We start from the raw sequence: 23,826 nt of genomic DNA on the forward strand, positions 1-23,826 counted from the left end.
TATTTTGTGTCGACTTTCCTATAAACAAACATGGAATTACCTTAGTTGTTTGAGGAACTCAACATCCGAGTTGCTGTTAATAAGCTTGATGAACTCTTCGTAAGAAGGAGCATATGTGTAGGCCCTTTTGTGATGCTCGTTCACCTGTTCCCGGTACTCCATCTGGACAAGCAACATTTGGTTGATGTAGTTGGGATCACTCAGGAGCTCTACCATGGGTTTCAGTACTAAAGTTTTAAAAAAGAAGAACGCGGCACACATGTAATGCTGAAGACATCTTCATCAAGGAAAAAAACCCCTGTACATTTTGCACTAAATAATATTAGCCTGAATTTATGGATACAAATAAACCACTTCTAAATGCTGGTGTTACGTTTATTTCAAAAATTCTTAACAGCTTGATCTTATTTACTTGGACACAAATTCCAGTGCCCAGTGGGAAAACTGTTCCCAAGAAGTGTGCATTCCACTGTAGCCTTAAGGAACTTTTGCTAAAAATAGCTGGAGGTGACACACAACCTTAGAAGTTTATAATCACAGGAGTTTGGAAATTCTGTCTGTTAAAATACTGCTGCTTCATGCTTGTGAAGTATTTCCTAGAACCCTGAAAAGAATTAGGAGAGCAAGCTTTAAATCTTTAATTCAATCCATTATAGCTGTAGTTGACTGATCAGTAAGGGCAAATTTTAGATCAGAAGAGCTGCAAATTAAGAGAATACTGGTTTTTTGGGGACTCTTTTGGATTGATGCCTATCCTGACACCATGGAGAGCTCCTGACAGTCACTGTAGACCACTGGTCTCCAACTAGTGGGTTGGGCCTGATCCAATGTGGGTCACAACAGGAGCACTACCACCATGCAAATATATGGTAAAATATTAAGAAATAAGTTCCCAAATGCATGCTTGTGTTAAAAGTAGAGCCTAGATCTGAAAAGTTTAGATAGCTGCCATAGACAATATTGGCCAAAATGAACCAATGGTATAAGACAGCTTCCTTTGTTCCTATGAGTAAAAGAATGAAAACAAAAATATAAAAATTTGCCTCTTTTTCTAAGAATTAATGGTGGTTTTTATTTATTGTTGTAAATCACATAAATTTGTTTAATGTCTCAAAGAGACAGTTATACTGAGGTTTCAGTAATATACTGAATATACAGTGGTACCTCTAGTTACAAACTTAATTCATTCCGGAGGTCCGTTCTTAGCTTGAAACTGTTCTTAACTAGAGGCGTGCTTTTGCTAATGGGGCCTCTTGCTGCCACTGTGCCACTGGCACACGATTTCCATATTCATCCTGGAGCAAAGTTCTCAACTCGAGGTAACTCTTCCAGGTTAGCGGAGTTAGCGGCAACACAGTCAGACGGACGGGGTACAAATAAATAATAATAATAATAATAATAATAATAATAATAATAATAATAATAATAATTATTATTATTATTATTATTATTATTATTAAAATATTAAAATGTAATCATTGAAAGGGTAGGTGATTAACCAATTAATCAGGGTTGGTTACCTGATTAGCTGACAGCCCTACTTAAAATGAAGTCACCTTTATTTCCAAATGAAATAGGCATTCCCATTTACGAGTTCCAGAAAAAATGCCATATTAGATTGTAGCAGCAAAAATCCTGCGACGCCCTGGAGACTGACAAGTTTATTGTGGTACGGGGCTTCGTATGCAACATCCATCTCATGCACCTGATGAGTCAGGCTGCCTTCAGTCTAATTGTATGCTGCCCTCATTTCATGAAAGCCTTCACTCTGGTACACATCAAGAAAAATGTGCAGATTTTTCAGTGGCTCAAATCTGTAGATCCAAAGAGAGATCTCCTGGGCTCCTCTAAAAAGCTATCAGAACAAGCAAGATGCAATAAAGTCAATGCATGCACAAGAAGGGTTGCCAAAGCGGCTCCCACAGGTTCCTCTCCCCTCACTACAATCAGGCTTCAAAAAAACATCCCATTGTAACCAAGGGTGTTGTGATGCTTGCCGAGTCGCAGGACAGCTGTACCTAGGCTCCCAAAAGCCTTGGGGGTTGAATGTTCTGGATCCTGAACGATTGAAAACTGGAATTGAGTGTTCCGGTTTTTGAACATTCTTTCGGAAGCTGAACATCCGACAGGGCTTCCGATTGGCTGCAGGAGCTTCCTGCAGCCAATCGGAAGCCGTGCTTTGGTTTCTGAACGTTTCGGAAGTCGAAATCTGTTTTAACTTTGCTATGTTTTGACATATGGATGTGAATTTTTCTTGATTTTCTTGCTTTTTTGTGAACTGCTTTGAGGTTTCTTAAGACTCAAGCGGTGTATAAATTTTATGAAATAAATAAATAAATGTGCAGACTGATTTTCTAATCGTGACCAAACGCTTGACCTGACCTATAATTACCTTTTGATGCAAGTATTTCTGCAAGGACTATGCGCAAGCTCAGCGACCGGGCATCCTTTGAGGGCAGAAGACAATACACCAAAATTTGAGAACATGCTTGCAGGAATCTTGCTTCTTCATCGGAGTTCCTCAAACACGGATGCAATAAAAATGGCCGTGGCTGCTCTTCCAGTCTAAAGAGGAGCAGCAGAAAGTTAATCATCCTCTAGTCATCACTGCTTGAAGATCCATAACAGAAGAAAGCCAGCTACCTATAAAAACCACTGCCTTTGTTGAATGTTACATGCAATGCTTTTTTTTTAGTTACAGTATGACTTAGTTGTACATTTCCCCACAGCAAGCCCCTCCCTTCTTCCTTATTCGTTATAGAAAGAAAAGGAAAACAGCAATTTAAATCACTTGGGCTTTGCAATGTTAACCAAGTTATGAACATTTCTGAATTTTTTAAACACACACACACAACTGTAGTTTCACACCACTATGCCATGGTGAGGTTTAGTAGTTTGTGGGGACAAGGTTTATGGGGACAAACATGAGATCTCACATCCCTGTGTTTCCTCCTCTAACATGTCTGTGGAGGAATTTGAAAGGCTTCACTTCAGCTTTATGCAATCTATTGCTTTGAATAAACCAGATAAACTTTAAAAAGCTCAATGAATTGGTTCAAACAAACATATGCAAATTTATTTTTCAACAGCTCCAATGTCTATTTTACAGAATTTCCATACAAGGCATTTATCAAGAATATTGAATGATTTTCATTTTGGTCCATCTTGTTATTGAAAAGCCATCAGCTTGCGAGGGAGGTTGCAATTGTCAGTTTGAGGCCTGCTTTGCAAATGCCGTAGAAAAAGGCCCAGACCAGGGCTTCATTTCCATTTCCAATCAGCCAGTAAAATACTTCCAGCATATGCTTGCATAAGAGGGCAAGTATGCAAACATGTACTGGATAAGTTTATCTTAGCAGGTGTTTGAAAATCCTTGACGCAGCTCTTGCAATAAAATGCATGCAAGAAAGTATTCCATAAAGCGCTAGCATTTTCAGGCAGCAGGTAATAAGTAAAAGGAGACACCTACCAGGCACAAAGTACAGCATTCACAACAAAGACAGAACAAAATCAAACATCACCTAAAATAAAAATCATTTACAGTTCATGAAACACACCCGCCCAGTTGAGATGCAACACCAAACCATGGTTTAGATCCAGTTTATTGGGAAAAGCAGACCTAAGTCCTGGGTTCACACACTTCCCCTCTGTCTCAGTCTTTGATGCGTGAAGGGAAGAATTTTCAAGTTTCTATTTGCAGTTCAAAACAACCTGCAGTCCTTATTCAAAGGAAAGCTATAGTTTGTGCAAACCACAGTTAGATCAAACTGTAGGGTAAAAGACATTGAATTATACATTCAGTTTCCTTTCCCCTAAATAAGCCCTGATAGTTAAAGAAAGCTGTCGGTTCCTCTGAGCCACCCACCCACAGTGGTTTTCATAGCAAAAAGAAAGTGAGACCATGTAACTTCCCAATCACTGGGACAATAAGCACAGTGTAGGGGACACTTAGTCCAAACCCCTGACAAATTATTCAGAGCCAGCTAAGCATTCTCAATCAACCAAGGCTTTCAAGCCAGTCTCTGGAGGAACAATCCTGGACCAAGGAGAAGTAAGAAGCAGGCTACTTGTCTTCCCTCATCCTGCAAATTGCTCTGATTTTGCACTCCATTACACTCCATTGTCAAAAATATATTTCCTGAATGCACAAGGACAGCCTTGCAACCTTGGGCCACCATGGCTTGGAAAGAAGGATGGTGTGGCCATTTTGATACCTTTGTCCAGTTTTGCAAAGGAAATGGGTCTCTTACCATTGGCTGAGACAAGCATGCTGAGAGTGGCATTTTAAAAGGCATTATACACCAAAAATCTGTTTAGAAAGTAGGGTAGGGTAATTGATCAAGGTGTGCAAGTGTGAGTCTTTTGCAAGGAAACCTGAGACCACATTCATGTTAGCCTCCTATTAATTCTAATGGCAACTTTAAAAAAATAAAAATAAATCCTGAAAGCATTCTGGTTCTTCATCATCTTGACAGTGTAAAGGGGCTCCCTAACAGGCAGGAGATAAATCTGAAAGATGTTTATGCAGCAGTAAATCTAAAAAGACATTTTTCACTGGACTGGACTGTATATCTACCAGGGCTTCCACACAAGTCTGCAGCAAACTGCTAAGTAATTCACAAGGGAGCAGAAGTGGCTGTACATCTCTTTATCTGCATTGCCTCAGCTTCTTAAGAGATTGGCAGAATTAAAGCAAGTTTGATCTGCTAGAACCCTTTTCGGGGGGGAAAGGTATAATTTAGGGCACTGGCAAGAGACTATCTAGCTACCAAGTTGGATATTTCAGCTTTTATTTCTTAATTGCTTTAATATTTCCGGCTGGCCTTGAGACTGCTATTTGCAAAGAAAAACCCTCTCATATTTCCCATGTCCACCAAATGCATTAAAATGACTACTGGAAAAGCTATTAGCAAAAGAAGAGAAAGAAAACGGCAACGACAGTAGTTTTACCTATCCTTCAACCTAGTTTGCAAGGTATGTTTGTTCTCTGCATTTTCCTGCAGTAGTAGTAGTAGTAATAATAATTTATTATTATCCACCTGGCTGGGTTTACCCAGCCACTCTGGGCGGCTTCCACAAGATATTAAAATACAGTACTTTACCAGGCTATCAACAGTTAGTTAGCAACTGCAAGTGATCCCTCCTGAGACTGTAAGCAAGAGCAAAGAGTATGCCCAAGTCACATAAGCTATAATGAATGTGCAACTGGAACAAACTCATGTCTTGATTCATTACCTGAGCCTGTCAGAAAGTTAAAACTAACTGCAATTCAACAAAGTGAGTGGCAAGTGTTAGGTTCTCACAGGTAAAACCGGGAACCATGGCAGGCAGAATCAGACTGGCAAGCCAGATGTTCCCACCACTGCACTAAAAGTTTGCATGGATTTTAAAACACAGTGAAATCCTGTTAAGTCTCCATGTTTTAATTCCCAACTGGGCATTCATTTGTAAATATCTAAAAGAGCACATATGTAATATTACTGTGCTATACTGGTATCCCAGCAAGAAAGCTTATAGCAGCTGTCCCATTTTTAAACACAGAACATCCTTAAGAAGTAGGTTATGCAAAAGAAACATCTAGTGCCTACTTTGGTGTCCTTTTTATTTGTGCATGCTACAGTTTTAGTCCTGCTGATCCTTTATACCTGCCTTTTAAGATCCTGCTGCCTTTTAATAACTGTATTTTTTATTATTCAGTTTTGTTTTATTTATATTTTAATTGGGTTTTTAAATTTGCATTTTCCTCTTATGTGAAGCACTCTGGGAATTCATACTGAAGGCTGGAATAAAAATAGGTCAAGGAGCTTTCTTTCTCTGCTAGAGAAAGCCACATAGCAACCTGGTTCTTAATCTATTGCATCAAGAGCATCTCCAAGATAAACAAACAAACTGGCCAGCAAGGTCATGCAGTGAGCTTCAATGCCACATGGAGATCTGCCGCATCCCAAGGACTCACATATAACAACTACACAGCTATTAACTGGCCACATTCAATGCGCAACAGGTGGGGGGGGGGGGAATACACAGCTGTGTTTCAAAGAATGTAGTTCAAGGGATTCCAAGAAGTCGCCTAGCTAGCCCATGGGTCCACCCACACAAATATACTTTAATTTGGGTTGTGTGTTTTGTAAAGATGCTGCTGCTGCTTCCCTGTTTGTTGTGGTTTCTGTTAATCACCTTTGCCAACTAGGTACTGCCAATGACAAGGCCAACCAAAAAAAAAAAACGAACTACAAGAACAAAGAGGAAATTCCCTTTGCAAGAACATCAACTTTCACAATATACTTCCCATGCCTATGTAGTGAACACACTCAAGTCAAAGGGATTAAGTTCCTAGTGCAAGAGAAGTGGACAACAAATATACAACTGCAATCCATGTCTGATAACACATCAGTAGCATTATTCTCTCTTTAAATACATACATACATACATACATACATACATACTCTAGCCATGTTTTGCTTTCCGGCAACCTCCATAGCCCATCTTTAACTGAGATCAAAAAGGTCTTAAATGACCCCACCCCAAATGCTGAATAATAATAATAATAATTATAATAACAATAATTTATTATGTATACCCCACCCATCTGGCCGGGTCTCCCCAGCCATTCTCGGTGGCTCCCAACAGAATAATTGGCAACGTTTATCATTTTTAATACAGGACAGAAAACATTTATGAATTTGGCCACAATTCTAACCTTGATGGGAACAATGCCTTGCCATGCACACAGCATAGAAGGTAACATATGCAACAAAACAATAGAAATTCATTATATATTTAGGTAGGAAAAGGAGGGTGCATATGCCTGCCAGAAAAGTAGGATCAGGCCTACAGTTCCGATTGCCTTTCTGCTACTGACCAGGGCCTGTTCAGCTCAGTAGACTAGACACAGGCCAACCACAATGTATGAGGGAGCAAGCGGCATATATAGTCTCTGAGAGGTTTGACTTGTATTGTGACATACATGCCAAAAAAGCTAGTTATCATTGCTGTTTATCGTTGTTTCTGTTGGTGTTGCCTCAAAGAAGGCTTCACTATTCTTCTTCATCATCACCATCATCATCATTATCATCATTTGTACCGTAGATTCTGGTGTATAAGACAACTTTTTAACCCCGGAAAGGAGGTTTAAAAGTCGGGGGTCGTCTTATACGCCGGGTACAGGCAGCGGGCTCCGCGCTGCGAGAGAGAGAGCTGCCCGGCATGGAGCCCAGCCCACTGCTGCTGCTGCAGGCTCCACCGGGAGAAAGCAGCCCGGCGCGGAGCCCCCCCCCCCCCCCGCTTTGGAAGCAGCAGCAGCCGGTGGCGGGCTCTGCTCCATGCCAGGTGGCTTTCTCCCGGCGCGGAGCTGCCCAGTGTATTAAGCGACTGGGCTTATAAGACAAACCCCCAAATTGCAGCTGCCAATTTGGGGGGTCTTCTAATACGCCCAGTCGCCTAATACGCCGGAATCTACGGTATTTATAGCCCATCTTTTTCTATAAGCAGCTCAAAGTGGCTCCCTCTCCTTGTCTAACCCCCACAACAACCTTGTGAGGAAGGTTAGGCTGAGAGGCAGTGACCGGCCCAAGGCCACCCAGTGAGCTGCACGGCCGAGTGGGGTTTGAACCCTGGTATCCCAGGTCCTGGTCCAGCACTTTAACCACTACACCACACGGTTCAAACACAAGCAAAAGAGGAAGGGGAGAATAGCTAAACTAAAATGGAATAAGGGTGTTGTGGGGAATATGTTTTTACCTGGAACTGGCTGCTTTAAGGTCACAAAAGTGGGTTAACAAAGCTTTCACTACATCGCTGCAGACGACTTTAACTACATCAATGTGACTGAACCTCTGTCGCAGCTGCTTGGCAACTTCCCAGAAGTCTTCGGATAGCAGGTGGTACAGCTGTCCCTCGTCTCTGCTGAGGTGACCATACCAAGATAAAATGTAATCTCTGTAGCTGTAGTCAAACACTGAAACCAAAGCAACACCAAAGATGAAGCAGAATTCAGTCAGGAGCCATGGGAAAGTGGGGGGGGGGGAGTACTGTTATGAACAATTGGTGCTTGAAAACATTGGCTGCTTGCATCTTCAGCGTATAGCATTCTCCCACCTTTCAAAAAATATGAAAGGGATGATATAAGAAAAAACGGCCTTGAAAAAGCTTGCTGGAGGTTCACAGCGTAAGACTGCAACTGCCATTTGTCAGTCACCTTACTAGAAATCCTAAATAGCTGCCTATAACTGTAAGTAAAAATAAAATACGGTAATTTCCCACAGATTAATTTAATTAAGTACAACTGATAAAACACACTGTGTCACATGAAAACTAAGCTTTATTTTATTAAACTATTAACTACCTAGCTCTATCATACCTTTTTGGTTCGTCATGCCTAACTGCTTTATAGTCACATGTAAGTAGACACATCTTACTGAGTTACAGTAAAAAGCCTCATGCTGTTCACTAAGACAGCTGGGTTGGTTCACCACCCACTTTTTTACATCTGTTACTTCCACTTTCACAGGAATGACAGTTTGCAGATTTAGATGCAGCCAGGGGCGCCGACTTATAAAAAATATTGGGGGGGCCCATACCGGGGTCCTGCCGCTGGTTCACTCGGGTAGCCGGGAGAACGCAGTTTGAGGTGGCGGTGTTGGGGAGAGACCCTCGCTCAGGGCGCCACTAGACTTGGCGGCTGGCGGCCTATCTGGGGGTTTTTGGAGCGTATTTCGGCGGAGCGATTGGGGAGGAGGGGGCTTGTTGCCGGATTCTTCAGCTGGGCCGGAGATCCGCTGCTGGGGGGTCCCTGGGCCGAGTTGTGAGCACGGCCTGCTGAAGGGAGATCCAGCCGATTGCGCGACGGGGACGGCCGGGGCTCTCCGGCTAGGGCGCGCGGCTGGCTGGCTGGCGAGGGAGCAGGTGGGGAGGAGGCGGGGGTCCTCACTCTCTTAGGAAACGCACCCGCGCGCCCGATTGCCACGAAGTCCGAAGGGTGCGTGTGTGGAATTAAAAAGCAAAAACGAGATACGGGCAGGGCAGGCAAAGAGTTTTCTGCAAGAGGATGGAGGGCAGGTTGAAGAGAAAATCACTCAGGATGAGACAGTCAAATCAGCCATGATAAAATGGGCTCAGGATATTGGGTATAACATCATGTTTGAGGACTGGGAAAGGTTATGGACCACCGGAATGAAATTCACGGCATGTAATGCCTTGAAGGAAAATATTATGAAAATGATTTATAGGTGGTACATGACCCCAGTCAAGCTTGCAAAAATATATCACCTGTCTGATAATAAATGTTGGAAATGTAAGGAGGCTGAAGGGACATTCTTTCACCTCTGGTGGACTTGTCCAAAAGTGAAGGCCTTCTGGGAAATGATCTATAATGAGTTAAAAAAGGTATTTAAGTATACCTTTCCCAAGAAACCAGAGGCCTTCCTCTTGGGCATTGTTGGCCAGAAAGTGTTAAAGAAGGATAGAACTTTCTTTATGTATGCAACTACAGCAGCAAGAATACTTATCGCAAAATATTGGAAGACACAAGATTTGCCCACACTGGAAGAGTGGCAGACGCAAATGATGGACTACATGGAACTGGCTGAAATGACTGGCAGAATCCGAGATTTGGGAGAAGAAACAACGGAAGAGGACTGGAAAAAATTTAAGGACTATTTACAAAAACAATATAAGTTGTATGAATGTTAAAAATTTACACGATTCGGAAACTATAGCTTCAGCAATTAGATTTGGGAAACAGGAAATTATATTTTAAGTAAGAAAAGGTCAAAATCTAAGGTAATACTATGTTTAATTTAAGATATAAGTAACTGATGAAAAGTATGTTAAATTTAGAGGTATAGTATTTGAAAAGTACAAAATAAGGTACGAAACAAGGTAATAATTTGCTGATATCTTTATTATAAAGAATGCAGGGTAAGGGAGATGCGAGGAAGTCCAGTTAGTTATATAAAAAATGTGTTGAATGGTTGGTTTTCTTTTCTTCTTTTTCTTTTTTTCTTTTTCTTGTTCTTTTACTTTTTTCTTCAGTGTATGTTTCTAACTTTGTATTTGAAACCTTAATAAAATATTTATAAAAAAAGAAGAAGAGAAAATCCTTTCGCTTTTCTGGGGCTCAGGGAAGTCTCAGAGCCGGAGGTTGGGGAAGGGACCCCCTTTGCTCTGCCCTCTTCTCCCGTCTTAGATTCGCATGGGGGTCCCCGCCCAAGCTTGCCTGGCCACCGGGCCACACAAGGGCCGCGCTCTACGCGGCACACCTTGCTAGCCGCGCAGCTGTCCTCCGCGGCTGCGGAGCGGCCCTGCGCCGGTGCCCAGCCCCTCTGGGCGCCCGCTGCGCTGCCAATGACAAGCGGGCGACGTCGCGGGCGGGGAAGGCGTCGCTTTCTTTCCCGATCCTGCATCCTCCCAGTCTTCCAGCCCTTTTTTGGGTTGGAAGCTCGTCTCGTTCGCCCTTCTCCTTTCTTCACCCTGTGCGCAATTTTCCTCCCTCGTCTCCCTCCCCATTTCTCCTTCCTTCCTGACTGACTGACTGACGGGCTTGGGCTCGGGCTCAGGCTCCGGGTCGGGCTCAGGGTCGGGCTCAGGCTCGGGCTCCGGGTCGGGCTCAGGCTCGGGCTCGGGCTCGGGCAGCCACAGCGTCGGCGGTGTTGGCGATCGGCGGCGCGGGGGGATGGCCCTCCCGGGGGAGCCGGCGCTGCTCAATGCGGTTGCCAAGGAGACAGGCCGGCCGCCCTCCTCCCCCGGCCCGGCGCCCCCCGCCGCGCCGGTGCCCGTTATCGAGCTGGTGCGCGCCGGGCGCCCTATAAAAGCCGCGGACGCGCCCACCGTCGCCCGAGATTATTGGGGGGGCTGAGCCCCCCCAAACGAATTTTTGAGGGGGCTCGGGCCCCCTCAAGCCCCATGGAGTCGGCGCCTATGGATGCAGCAGCAAATTAACAGACTTTGCCAGAGCAGTTACCTGATTAAGAAGAGCATGTGAAGAGGGGACAAGAGGCCACACAGGTGCAAGACTTCTTCATGTAACAAACCTTACATAACATTAGAGGTGACTGAACCCACTATCAACTGTAGATGGGCATGCAATACAAAGTGTTGGCTGGTTTTGGTTCCAGTGTAAATCCATGCGCTTCTACCCACAGCTCCTTAGCACCGAGCCTCCTCAACCCAATGCATAGCAACCACACCAATTGCCAACATTGCATGGCTGACTCTTCCTGCCTCCACAATTAGAATGCTCATGGTTAAGCCCCATGCAAGGCTACTCCCTAGCACTGCAACACAGCCTTTGCAATTCAGCATTCATTTACAGACAGAAGCTCTCTAAGAGACAACAGAAAATACTATCCTTTATCTGCTGGCAACTCAACCTAAGCCATGTCTTCACTCTTTTTAATTAAATTATTTGGATACTGCCTTTAGAATATCATTCCTAGGCTGCACAATACATTTTATAAAACAGAGACACACTTGGGATATATCAGCATTGTATATTCTTTTGATGACAGGTTCCTGAGTTTTAAAAGCCAGCTATTACAGACTTTGCTTGATTGAATCACATCTCTTACCCGCAGTGTTTGTCCTAACTGCCTGCCTACTCCAAGAAGAAACTAATGCAAGAGAAGTGGATCCTTGATCATTTTCAAGGCTAGCAGCACGGTTCTCCAATACTGAATAGGTGATAATTTTAAAAAGGAAAAAAAGGGGGGAAATAGACCATCTTGGCTGTGAGTCCTAGAAGACCTGCTCCTTGTCTTGCAGGACTTTTCTGCCTGGCCTGGGAAGGCAGGGCTCACTTCAACTACAAAAACTGAGGCTGCTGGACAGACTCTTTGTTTGAGGTTTTTGTTGATGTCGATTTTTTTGTATATTTATTTTAGAACTTACAATTTATTTATTGGAAATTTATTGGAAATTGTTCGTTTTGGTTGTGTATTTTTTAATGTTTTCTTTATTGTTTATGACTACTTTTGTTATGTTGCAGTTCTGTATTTTTTCACATTGTAAGGCACCTTGAGCAAGATTTGAACTGTGGAAAGGTATGTATGTATGTATGTAATCAGTGCTATTTTTCTAGCAAAAGAGGTGTCGGAGCTCACCATGAACTTCTCCCTTGTTCTCTTAGAATAGCAATAGCATCCACCTGAGACATGCAGGAGCTGAACTCCGGTGAGCTTTGGCTGGAAAAAAGCCCTGCATGTAATATAAACCTCCAAATGTAGAAAGGAAGGAGCCAGGTGTGCTCACTATGAAGACTACTGTTCTTGTTTATTCGAGTAGTCATATTCTGCCTTGTCCAATGAAGCTTCAATTTGTTAGCCAGCGTCCAGTCTGTTGTGTGTTGCCAACTGCAGTCCCCCGTGCCACCTCCAACTCCATTCCAGAGGATCCCCTGATCCTTCACAGCTGAAAGGGAGAGCTGAGACCCAAGAGCACACCATTCTGTTAGGGGAACCCCATTAATGGATCCCACCAACCATACATCTCCTTTTAAACAATGACAGCACAGTTACTGCCATTCAGATTCCATGCTACTAGTTGTGCAACCTGAATGTATCCCAAAGTACTGTGGGTGGGTGTGAGGGAGGTTCTTAAATTTTTATTTTACAAAATCCCATGGTGTGAAATATTTTTTCATCAAATAACTGATTATCTTTGAGTCCTACCTTCTTTCAGAGCTTTATCCATGTTATGAGAAATCATCAGTCTCCTTGACTGGACAGATTCATGTGCGTTTCCAGATAAAAGAGTCTGAAAGAAAGCAAACATGCACACACCTAAGACATGGATGAATGCAGTATTTAAATAATGACATTTGATTGTTAAATCCAGCAAAGCATACACTACGTTTGAAACATCTAGCCCAGCCTTACAAACTAACAGTCGTTTAAAAAGTAATTTTCTTTTCAAATCTGGAGTTTGCCAAAACTCCGAGCCAGTCTCCTGACTCCAAAAGTTGCTCAGTTTCTTAAATGACCAATCTAAAGCAAGAAAATTAAGTTATCATTTGCAAATAAGGACATGTAAACTAATAAGGGAAGAGAACCATTCATCTCCTAGAAATGTCAACCCACAGCAGATTTGACGGCCACAGTATGCAAGATAAGAATACAACCATATAAATGAAGTCACAAGGAGTCAACATTCAACATTTGCTGCCAACACGAAAGGGGGACAAACATGATCGGAATCAACACCTCACCTAGGAGGACTTCTTATACAGCTGAATGTGTCCAATAAATGTGCAACTCCACAGATAAAACCATCTCCCTCAAAGCTTCTCCATCTCCAGTGGCTATAAAACCAACACTATGCAAAAAGGGTGATTTAGTTGTTCACCCAAGTTAGCAGCAGTATTGTCTTTGAAGTGGAAGATGACCAGCAACACCTTTAATCACAACAACCCTCAGAATAGGTATTTACAGCTTCGTTTAGATGGTGTGAGGCAAGCCACCATGTCATAAATCACATTACATACACATACAAAAATGCAACATATATAGTATTAAAAAATTCATCGGTCAAAATATTACAGATACTAAAAGCACCACTCCCATCCTACCTTGTTTCCTGAAAAACTACCAGATGTGATGTAATGTGCGAAATCTGTGATCAGGATCTCCCTTTTTGTTTTGTTCTAAAAGTAGCAGCTTGGGGAAGGACTCAAATTTGGCTGGGACCACTGTAGTGGGGAAGGGGGGGGTGAGTGTCATATATGGTAGCAGGTGTAGGGCAGGGCTTGGCCAAAATGCCCTGGTGAGCCAAATGGGGAGTCTTGGCAGGTCAAATTTGGCCCATGGGCTGGAGGTTTCCCACGCCTGTGCAACATGGAATGAAAGTGCTCTACATGGAAAGTACGGCCTCTCATTTCCTGGGCATGCTGTACGCTGCTAACTATATACTCAGCGTACTTTCTTCTTATGTACACTTCTGAATCACACTCAAGGGTTATGAACATATGAAACCACTTTATACTCTCATGCCATTGGCCCATCTACCCCCATACTGTCTAGTCCAACTGGAAGCTCTCCAAAGGCTCTTAAAACCAAAACATTAAACGCCACAATATAAAAAAGAAATTACAAAAAGCAGCAGAAATAAGCACACACAGCATAGCCTACAAGAGAGGTTTTACTAAGAGCATTTGCTTGGCTTTGAAATGCCAAGCAAAGCACCATTCCACATTTGGGCTGGACCATCAAGTAGGGAAGGTCCTTTCTCCTGCAGCCACCTGCCATGCCACAAATGTAAAGGGCACTCCAAGAAGGGCCTCAAATGCTAAAGTGCTAACCCTACTTTCCTAAGTCCCATTGAATACAATAGGACTTACTTCCAGGACGACATGGTTGATCTGTACTGTTATTGTATGGCAGGTACGTGTGAAAATGAGCAGTTCTACTGGTTTCAAAAAAGGTCTAAACTAGGTCAACAAAGGAGCTATGGCCCTCTCCGCAAAGCGTTCTCAAATATTCAGTTCAAGCAACCAAACACAGTTCTGTGCATATTTATCTCTCCCTCTTAGTTATCTTCAGTCAATGAAAAGAAACAGAAAAACCAGCACCACCAACAAGCCCATCAACTATTTCTAGGAAATTATGAGGAGGAACAAAAACAGGCATAGCGCCAGAAACATAAAAATAATGGACTGTCCACAAAAGAAACATCTTATTTCATTCTAGGGCCCAAATGAAAAACTCAGGTTGTGAAGGAGCAATACTAGATGAGTCACACATGCTTAATGTTAAATATTGAGACAATTAATATTCCTCAGTGGATCCTGCCCTCGCACTCTGGGTGTCAATTAATGGCAGATTTAAGTTTTATAATGAAGAGTTGCTGCTTCTAATAACATTTTGGTATTAGTTCTCGGGCCTGCTTTGGATAATGATCCTCTTGGCCAAATAAGCGGACATATGAACAAAGCTTTTGCCTGTGCCCACAGCCCTTCTGTTGTAGAAGCAATCAACCCAATAAGACTCTAAATAACTAGCATTTCCCATTTTGTACAAACTGGAAAACTACGGGTTACTAGTTTTCAAAGAAGCCAGGATGTAAAGCCAACTTCAACTATGAAAAAAGGCTTCTATGTTGATTACTAATGCTACAAAGGAAGGACTGAAGGGGGCATATATGGTGGGCAAAGGTTTGTTCCTATCCAGGGCTTTTTTTTCCAGCCAGAGCTCACAGGAGCTCAGCTCCAGCACCTCTCAGGTGGGTGCCATTGCCATTCTAAGAGAGAAACAGAGAAGTTCACAGTGAGTTCTGGCACCTCTTTTTCTAGAAAAACAGCACTGCTCCTGTCTCAGCTTATTAAACTGAAATATATGGCCTATTCTCAGATTCACATACACAGGAAGGCCACTTTTGTGTTGCCTTAAGTACACATGTCTTAACTGCTTCCTAATCATTATTATAAAATGTATTATTATGATTATTAATTAAATTTGCATACCACCCTTCCCCCAAAGGCAGTCCCGTTGCTCTGTCCCAGCTCCTGCCAACCTAGCAGTTCGAAAGCTTGCCAGTGCAAGTAGATACATAGGTACCACTGTGGTGGGAAGGTAAACAATGTTTCTGTGCGCTCTGGTTTCTGTCATGATGTCCCGTTGTGCCAGAAGCGGTATAGTAATGCTGGCCGCATGACCAAGAAAGTTGTCTGTGGACAAACGCCGGCTCCCTCAGCCTGAAAGTGAGATGAGCACTACACCCCATAGTCGCCTTTGACTGGACATAACCGTCCAGGGGTCCTTTACCTTTTTCTTTTACCTCACAACATAAACATAAAATGTAGAGTACACATATCTTTTATTTGGACTGGGATCTAAAAAACTAATGTAGGGATATTTTATGCTACTTTAGGGATACTCAAGAGATTTCTGTTGTTTTTAACTCCCTCAGACCACCCTCTTCCAAATGCTGTATCACAAACTGTTCTAGAAAGTCCCCTCATTCAAAAGTGATTTACTATGATCACAGGGAGTAGGGTGTTCGGATCAAATGAGCCCACAGCATCTGGGAATTAGTTACACAATTATCTGAATCTCAGGCTTGAATGACAAGTAAGCTAATATTGGGTAACTTCCCCCTGAATCAAATAGCTGAGAAGCCAGGGTGTGGGTGGGTGTTACTTATTAGAATGAATGAACTTCTCCGAATCCTTAAATAACTTTTTTTTTTTTTTTAAGAATCATGTCAAGAAATACCTCACTAGAAAGAGTACAGGCTTGCTGGGAAAGGATTTAAGCAATACAAAACAAATCTTATCGCATGCAAGTGCTTCTCACTGACCTACAAGAGTGCTTCTATTTAAAATGTGTTTACAGCAACAGAACTCACACCAATGTTGAAAAATTAGGAACAAAAGGGGGGCGTGGGAAATCTCAAGCCTGAAGGTCAAATGTTTCCTAGCTCTCAGGGCTCTCTTGAGGCCATAACTTTTCTTGGGCTCTGTTGTCTATCCTCAAGTGCTTTTGCCTGGCTGAAATGTATAACAGAACTGTGGCAATGCCTCTTGCCTGTCTGGATAGAAAGATGTGTTTATGTGGCTGCATCCACCACATGCAATATTGCTCATGAAGAAATGTGTTCCTTTGGCTGAATAATGTTCATCCCCAACAAACTAGAGTGAAGTTCTGAGTTCTGACTACAAATACTTCCATTACATTTTATGGATAATATTTATCTACTTGGATTATTTATATCCCACCCAGAACGAGATTCTCTAGGCTGCCCATGGTAGCAATAAATAAATAAAAGTTACAATACAATTAACCATAAAAACAAAATATAGTACCCTGCAGATAATAATTTCTACAAAACACCCACAATTTGAAATGTTATTAAAATGTCTACAAATCAATCATTACACATGCATGCCCGCACACACACACATAGCAGATTAATTACCCCTTCATACCCATTTGTACTGTCAATTGTTAAAGAGTAGCATACAGGCGGATTTTTCCATTGTCACTATATTTTTACAATCTGAAACTGAAGTTCCAAAGCATGTCCTGACCAGAGTATCAAGCATCCACCATGAGGAAACTTAAGAAAATCCAGGTCTGGTCAATGCCTGGAACAGAGACCTGTTGTGGGAACCGTAGAGTTCCAGGATGTAAGAAAAATGGAAGAAACAACCGTAAGAAAAGAAACAAAACAAAAAACAATATTGGGCTGGTTGCCTGTAACAAATAAGAATCAGAACCAGGCAGAACATATTGTATGGAGGTTATTTCTACTCCGCACACATCCAGAGTGGAGTCCCCTTGATCTTAGCCAAAAGGCCGAGAAGTGATGTGGAGTCCCTAAGATGGTTGGATGGTGCCTTGAATGCCTCCTTCTGGCAACTCTTGGTGCCAAACAAATTGCTCTCCTTTCCTTTGGACCACATGTGAGGCTGGGGGTGGTGGGGGAGTCTTGTCATCTGGGCAGCCCAGGATAGGGCTGCCATATTTTGAAGAGCAAAAAAGATGATGCTAAGCAAATACAGCGGACGTTCGGGTTGCGAATGTGATCCGTGCGGGATGCACGTCCGCAACCCGCAGTGTCCGCAACCCGCAGCGGCGCGTCTGCGCACAGGCGGGTTGCGATTCAGAGCGACTGCGCATGTGCAAAGCGCAATTTAGCACTTCTGCGCATGCACGACCGCCGAAACCCAGAAGTAACCCATTCCACTACTTCCGGGTTTCAGCGGTTTGCAACCCAAAAAAACACAACCGGAAGCATCTGTAACCTGAGGTGTGACTGTAAATGCAATTTGTCCCAAATTTTACCCCTGAAAAAGAGGACGTGTCCAGGAAAAAGAGGGCACATGGCAACCCTAGCAGGACCTCCATACAAACTGCCCAGGCTTGTGCTACAGGAATGTCACCTCAGTGATTTCACCCCCGGACCCGGAAGCACACTCCATTGTCTCTCGAGATAGATGGATGCCAAGAACAAATATGGATTTTGGAATTTCTCTTAAACACCGAGCATTACCAACAAGTAAAATACCCTACTCTAAGCCGCTTCTGTAAAATGTTATCCATTTTCAGGTAACCTACTTCAGCATGCCACCAATGAAGAGCAAGCAAGCAAGCAAGCAAAGCAGAACAGGAAAGAAAAGAAACTAAGTGCTGCAATTATAGAGCCTTGGTCTGAGGAACTTTGTGATTTCCTTAGGATTTTCAACACTAGCTGTGTTTGAGAGTCACTCCTTGCCCTGACTTACTCAAATGGCAAAAAGGAACATTGCTCCCTCTTTCCAACTCCCTTCTCTTGCGGGGGCCCAATTAGTGCCATTGCCTTCCGTTAAGAGTTTGGGTGTAATCCTTGACGCCTCCCTTTCCATGGAGGCACAAGTTACAGCAACAGCCAAGGCGACATTTTTCCACCTTCGCCGCATCAAGCAGTTGGTCCCTTACCTTTCCCGCCCCGACCTGGCCACAGTGATCCACGCGACGGTCATCTCCAGGCTTGACTACTGTAATTCGCTCTACGCGGGGCTGCCCTTGAAGCTGTCCCAGAAACTTCAGCGGGTACAGAATGCTGCAGCGAGGCTCCTCACGGGGTCTCTGCCATGGGAGCATATTCACCCAGTGCTTTTCAAGCTGCACTGGCTCCCGGTGGAGTACAGGGTCAGATTTAAGGTGCTGCTTTTGACCTTTAAAGCCCTTCACGGCCTAGGACCCTCGTACCTACGGGACCACCTCTCCTGGTATGCCCCACGGAGAGCCTCAAGGTCCATAAATAGCAACACCCTAGTGGTCCCAGGCCCTAAGGAAGTTAGATTGGCTTCAACCAGAGCCAGGGCCTTTTCAACTCTGGCTCCGGCCTGGTGGAACGCTCTGCCTCATGAGACCAGGGCCCTGTAGGATCTGATTTCTTTCCGCAGGGCCTGTAAGACAGAGTTGTTCCGCCTGGCCTTTGGCTTGGAGCCAATTTGATTCCCTCCCTCCCTCTCTTTCTTTTTTCTTTTTCTTCTCCTCCTGCGATGAGGCTACATTTTAATATTTTAATGTTCCATTATTTTAATGTTGTATTTTATTTTTGTTTTTAAGTTGTAATCATTCATCTTGTTTTTATTATTGCTTGTAAGCCGCTCTGAGCCCGGCCTTGGCTGGGGAGGGCGGGGTATAAATAAAAAAAATATTATTATTATTATTTCCCAGTCAGGAAACCAACCTTGCGCATTTTGCTAGTTACAAGATTGGCCTTTAACAAAATATCTGAAAATAAATGGGATATTGTTAAGGCCTCCTATAAAACTGCAACGTAAATGTGTTGTTGTTGTTGTTTAAAAAACCCACCAATGAAAGCATACCTGCCTGTGTCAGATAAAGATGGACAGACAGAAAGGTAAAGGAAAGGGGGAAGGATGCTTGAAAAGACTAGTAAAAAGGTAAAGGGACCTCTGACCATTAGGTCCAGTCGTGACCGACTCTGGGGTTGCGGCGCTCATCTCGCTTTGTTGGCCAAGGGAGCCGGCGTACAGCCTCTGGGTCATGTGGCCAGCATGACTAAGCGCTTCTGGCAAACCAGAGCAGCGCACGGAAACTCCGTTTACCTTCCTGCCGGAGCAGTACCTATTTATCTACTTGCACTTTGACGTGCTTTCAAACCGCTAGGTTGGCAGGAGCAAGGACCAAGCAACGGGAGCTCACCCCGTCGCAGGGATTCGAACTGCCGACCTTCTGATCGGCAAGTCCTAGGCTCTGTGGTTTAACCCACAGCACCACCCGCGGCGTCCCCAGAAAAGACTAGAGGTGCATATAAAAGACTAGAGGTGCTTATAAAAGAGTGCAACCATAAAGGAGAAAAGCAGCATTTATAAGGGAAGCTCAAAAAATGACAGCTAGCAGAGGCACATAAAAAGTGAAAGGGCTGTGAAGGATTTAATTCTACTGCCTACAAATGCAAGAGAATTTGCAATTGCAAGGTTACATTTCCGCAAGTAATCAAGAGGCTGCTCTCATCTAAGAATGTTATCTAGAGACAGAATCCAAGCAACAAGGACAAGGAGTACCCACTCTTCAAAACTGGAAGGCAAAAGATAGCTGTTATCAATAAACTACACATTAGGTCACACTTCAGAATGAAACTGATTCTAGTGCTAAAGGCCAATTAGCAGTCTAAGTATACAAACCACTAACGACCCAAAAGTTTATTCTATTCTATGACTATTACTTCACAAAGCCAAACAATAGTATATCCAATTAGCTCTTGCAAAAAGACAAGCAGATTAAAAAGTATTTTATGGGTTAGTAACTTCAACAGACTTTTTTTTTGCAATACCCTTCCTACATAGCTAGGACTTGGACTGGAGTAATTTCATGGGGATTTTTTAAGTGTACTTCCAGTTAAGCTACATTAGCAGATAAAGAACTAGCAGTTTGGTCTGTAATGATCCAGGGAGTAACAGCAGCTACCTGTGGATCAGCCCTCACATCCCATGCGGCATGCTTTTGGTGGCACCTTCTCTATTTTTACAAGGGTAAAACAAACAGCCTGCCATTTATTCCACCCTTGCTAAACAAGCAAGTATCTTAAAGCCAAATAAAATAGTCTTGATCTTTGGTGGTTTGCGAGTGACGAGCCAAATCAATTCAAGTCTTGCAGCACAACAAAATCCATTGAGTTTGGAGGCCGACACCATTAGTGGATGGTTTAATAAATTGCCCAGATTAACGATAAGACAGCTCTCATTCAAAGAAGTTCCCAATTAAAACTGCAGGCTAAGGCAGGTTCTACTGCAGAATTTTTCCAATTACACACACACACACACACACACACAGAGAGAGAGAGAGAGAGAGAGAGAGAATAGATATACACATGGAAATCCCATTAATGGGGGAGATAAATCCAACTATATGCCTAGTTCCAATGCCAACAATGCAAAATAATTTTGTCTGATATGCAAGGCAGATGATATAATCAGTAGGTTTCAAATCAGTGTGCATTACTACTATGCTTATCATGTCCAGAATTTTGCTGTGACTATAGTAGCTGGCTTGTGGTGGCCAACAAATCAGTTGACCAAAATCATAGACACATAAAATTCAAGGCATTGTCTGTCCAATTACAGAATAAGGAAAAAATGTTACAAGTTTAGCTTCTATTTATATGTGAGGCTGAATAAACAGCTCTCAATCAAACATTCATCTACTGTGCTTCACACTGATTATTCCCCTCTGGATATAATTTGTAAGAGTATACTATGATGTGCAACAAACACATCTGTCTATTCTGGTCCTGGGATACTACATGCAATCACAAGGTGGGGTACATTTTCCTTGAGAAAAGAAATATAGGAAAATTGCTGTGTATGAAGCAGGCTTAAACTCCTGTGTGATCAACATTATGAATTGTTTTCAGTAGATCTGACACTCTACAATCAAAATTAGCTGTGGCAAATCAAACACTGTTTCCCACTTATCCTCACAGCAAATAAGGAATGACGGTTCTTCAGTACCGTATTTACTCGGATGTAATGCACACCTTTTTTGGCCAAATTACGTCGCGAAACTTAGGGGTACGCATTAGATTTGATGGCACATATACATTCGCCGGCAAATACTTTTCTGGTTTCAAGGTTTTGAAAATTGAGGTGTGCATTAGATTTGATGACGCATTAGATTTGTGTACAAACAAATCTGTGTGGGCTGCACCACTTCAGCCGGCACGGATGTCTCAATGTAGACAGCTAGATATTCCGGAGCTGGTGAACATCTAACTTTCTACATTTAGGGAGCACAGGTGTGTGCGTGTTTTGGTATAGAGAAGAAATCCACTCGGCAAGCTCCCCTTTGTAGTGGTAAACAAAAGCTTACCAAAAGTAAGAATGAAGTGCAGATCCTTCAATGTCATCAAAATCATGTACAATATGGTGCCTTCATCCTCATCTGCTGCTTCTCATAATTGGGCCTCCCTTTAATGGCACCCCCCAAAAACCACTGCCATATAAGTGGGCTGTGTCACCCTGCCTGTTCAGCCAGCTATAATATAAAAGCCAAATGGACAAAAGAACACCTCAAATTAAACAACTTAATAGGGAAATATGTTTTTCTGCTTTTTATTCATAAGCACGTAGTATAGGAACAAACATTTGAAATTGGCCAGCTTTGCCTACTGAACCAGTTCTATTTATTTACTGTATTTCTGCATTGCTCCAAAGGGTTATCTGAGTGACATGTGGTCTAAATGAATAAAAACAGTGAGAAAGCAGTAACCCAAACGAAATACAACCATTGCAGGGCAGCATTAAAACCTATCAACAGCACAGAACACACTTTCTAATGTTGCTTGTTGTTAATCCTACTTTGAACAAGTTTACCAGCATTAAGCTTCCAGGCCTGAAATAATCCTCTGCTACTTCGGGCACTGCAGCCAAAATAACTGGAGCAGCTGCACTGTCACTGCACAGGTGAATAATAGGAGACAGTCATCTTTCAGCAGGGAAGTGGGAGATGAAATTAGGTTTCAGGCCGCTAAGCAGGCACACGGGCAGTCCAGGTACACAGATCCCCCCTTATTCCTATTTTGGTATGAGATATTGAGGTGGGGGCGGGAATCAAGCCTAGACCACCCTACACTTACTTGCTAAGTAATAAAAAAAGACGCCTGGACTCCAGTCTACCTGAACATACTATCCAGAGAGGCCTACAGTTGAACCCCAGATGTCTGGGGAAGGCTGAAGATCTCTGCGATTCCCAAGTCGGGACGAAAATAGACTCTGTATGGGCTCAGAGGCACTGTCCACCCCACGGAGCTGAGAACCCAAGGAGAGAGCACAGTACACGGGCAACTCTGGTGTGAACTCCAGCCCTGCTTTGGAAGGCAAGGCATGCACTCTGAAAAGAGTCTGGAAAACTTAATTGGGCGCAAGGCAAGGGGTCCATGGCAGGGGCACTTGCTTACCACGGCAGCTTGCAGTAAGGGAGCGGCGTTTTCCCTGCCCGGGTAGCGGCAGTTCCAGGCAGCGCGGAAATCCGGCGCGGGTCTGAGGCGGCCGCGGCTCCGGCTGACGAGAGCCAGCAAGGTGCCGACTACGAAGGCGCTGGCGGCGCAGGCCAGGTAAAGCGCCAGCTGGAGCAGCAGCAAGGCCAGGCTGCGCTGCCCGCCAGCGTCGGCCGCCTCCTCGCCGTCGTCGCCCTCCTTCCGCCGGCCCAGATAGAAGAGGGACACCGCCAGCAACAGCACCCCCAGTCCGGCGGCCAGCATGGAGCAGGGCAAGCCGCGACCAGTCGCCGCCGCCGCCTCGTCGTCCTCTTCGGCGGCGGCGGCGGCCGGGACGCTGCCGCTCCCGCACGACTCGCCGGGACTTTGAGCTGCAGGGGAGCCGGCGGCAGCCGAATCGAGCTGCCCGCTGCTGCTGCTGGAGGGCACGTTAGCGGCGTCGGCATCGGGGAACATGCTGCTCCAGGCGTCTCCGGGAACCAGCGCATCTCCCGCCGCGGGGGCCCCCTCGCAAGGTCGCGTCCCCCCCGTCAACAAGACTCAAAGCCCCGCATGGGCGCAGGCGGCCGGCCGGGCTCATGCCCGGGATCCCCGAAGGGACGCGCAGCTACAGCGACGCAGCCTGGCCGCCTAACTGCGAACAAAAGGAGCTGCTGCTGCCGCCGCTGCGAGCGGCTCTCTAGTTCATCGCATCTCGCGCAGGAGCCGGCGGAGGCCCCGCTGAGCCTGTTTGCGCGCCGCGGCAGCGAGAGGAGGAGGCGGATGAGGAGGAGGAGGGAGCGCCTGAATGACAGCAACTGCTGGAAACCGAGCCATGTGTGCTCCAGCGGGCAAGGCGGGGCCAGCCGCGTAAAGGCAGCAGCTCCGGGCCAGCTCTTGCCTTCCTCC

The 23,826-nt window shown here is 44.2% G+C and overlaps 1 protein-coding gene across 2 annotated transcripts in view; it reads right to left on the bottom strand.

Moving 5' to 3' along the window:
- The window catches only part of SNX25 (sorting nexin 25), a 53,147-nt gene extending 29,331 nt beyond the window's left edge, over positions 1–23,816 (bottom strand). Inside the window, exons 1-5 of one of the 2 annotated variants that reach the window (XM_081208767.1) lie at positions 22,900–23,816; positions 12,666–12,750; positions 7,741–7,957; positions 2,393–2,565; positions 41–227 (exon numbers count right to left, since the gene is read on the bottom strand). In XM_081208767.1, coding sequence (XP_081064893.1) covers positions 41–227; positions 2,393–2,565; positions 7,741–7,957; positions 12,666–12,750; positions 22,900–23,394 — 1,157 coding nt within the window. In that variant the 5' untranslated portion in view covers positions 23,395–23,816. Of the gene's footprint in view, positions 1–40; positions 228–2,392; positions 2,566–7,740; positions 7,958–12,665; positions 12,751–18,407; positions 18,967–22,899 lie in introns of those variants that run through there. The other variant, XM_081208768.1, reaches the window with a different exon arrangement.
- Between the last annotated feature and the right edge of the window lie 10 nt (positions 23,817–23,826).

This window comes from Podarcis bocagei (genome assembly GCF_964188305.1).
Source record: "Podarcis bocagei genome assembly, chromosome: 9".
Taxonomy (NCBI): domain Eukaryota; kingdom Metazoa; phylum Chordata; class Lepidosauria; order Squamata; family Lacertidae; genus Podarcis; species Podarcis bocagei.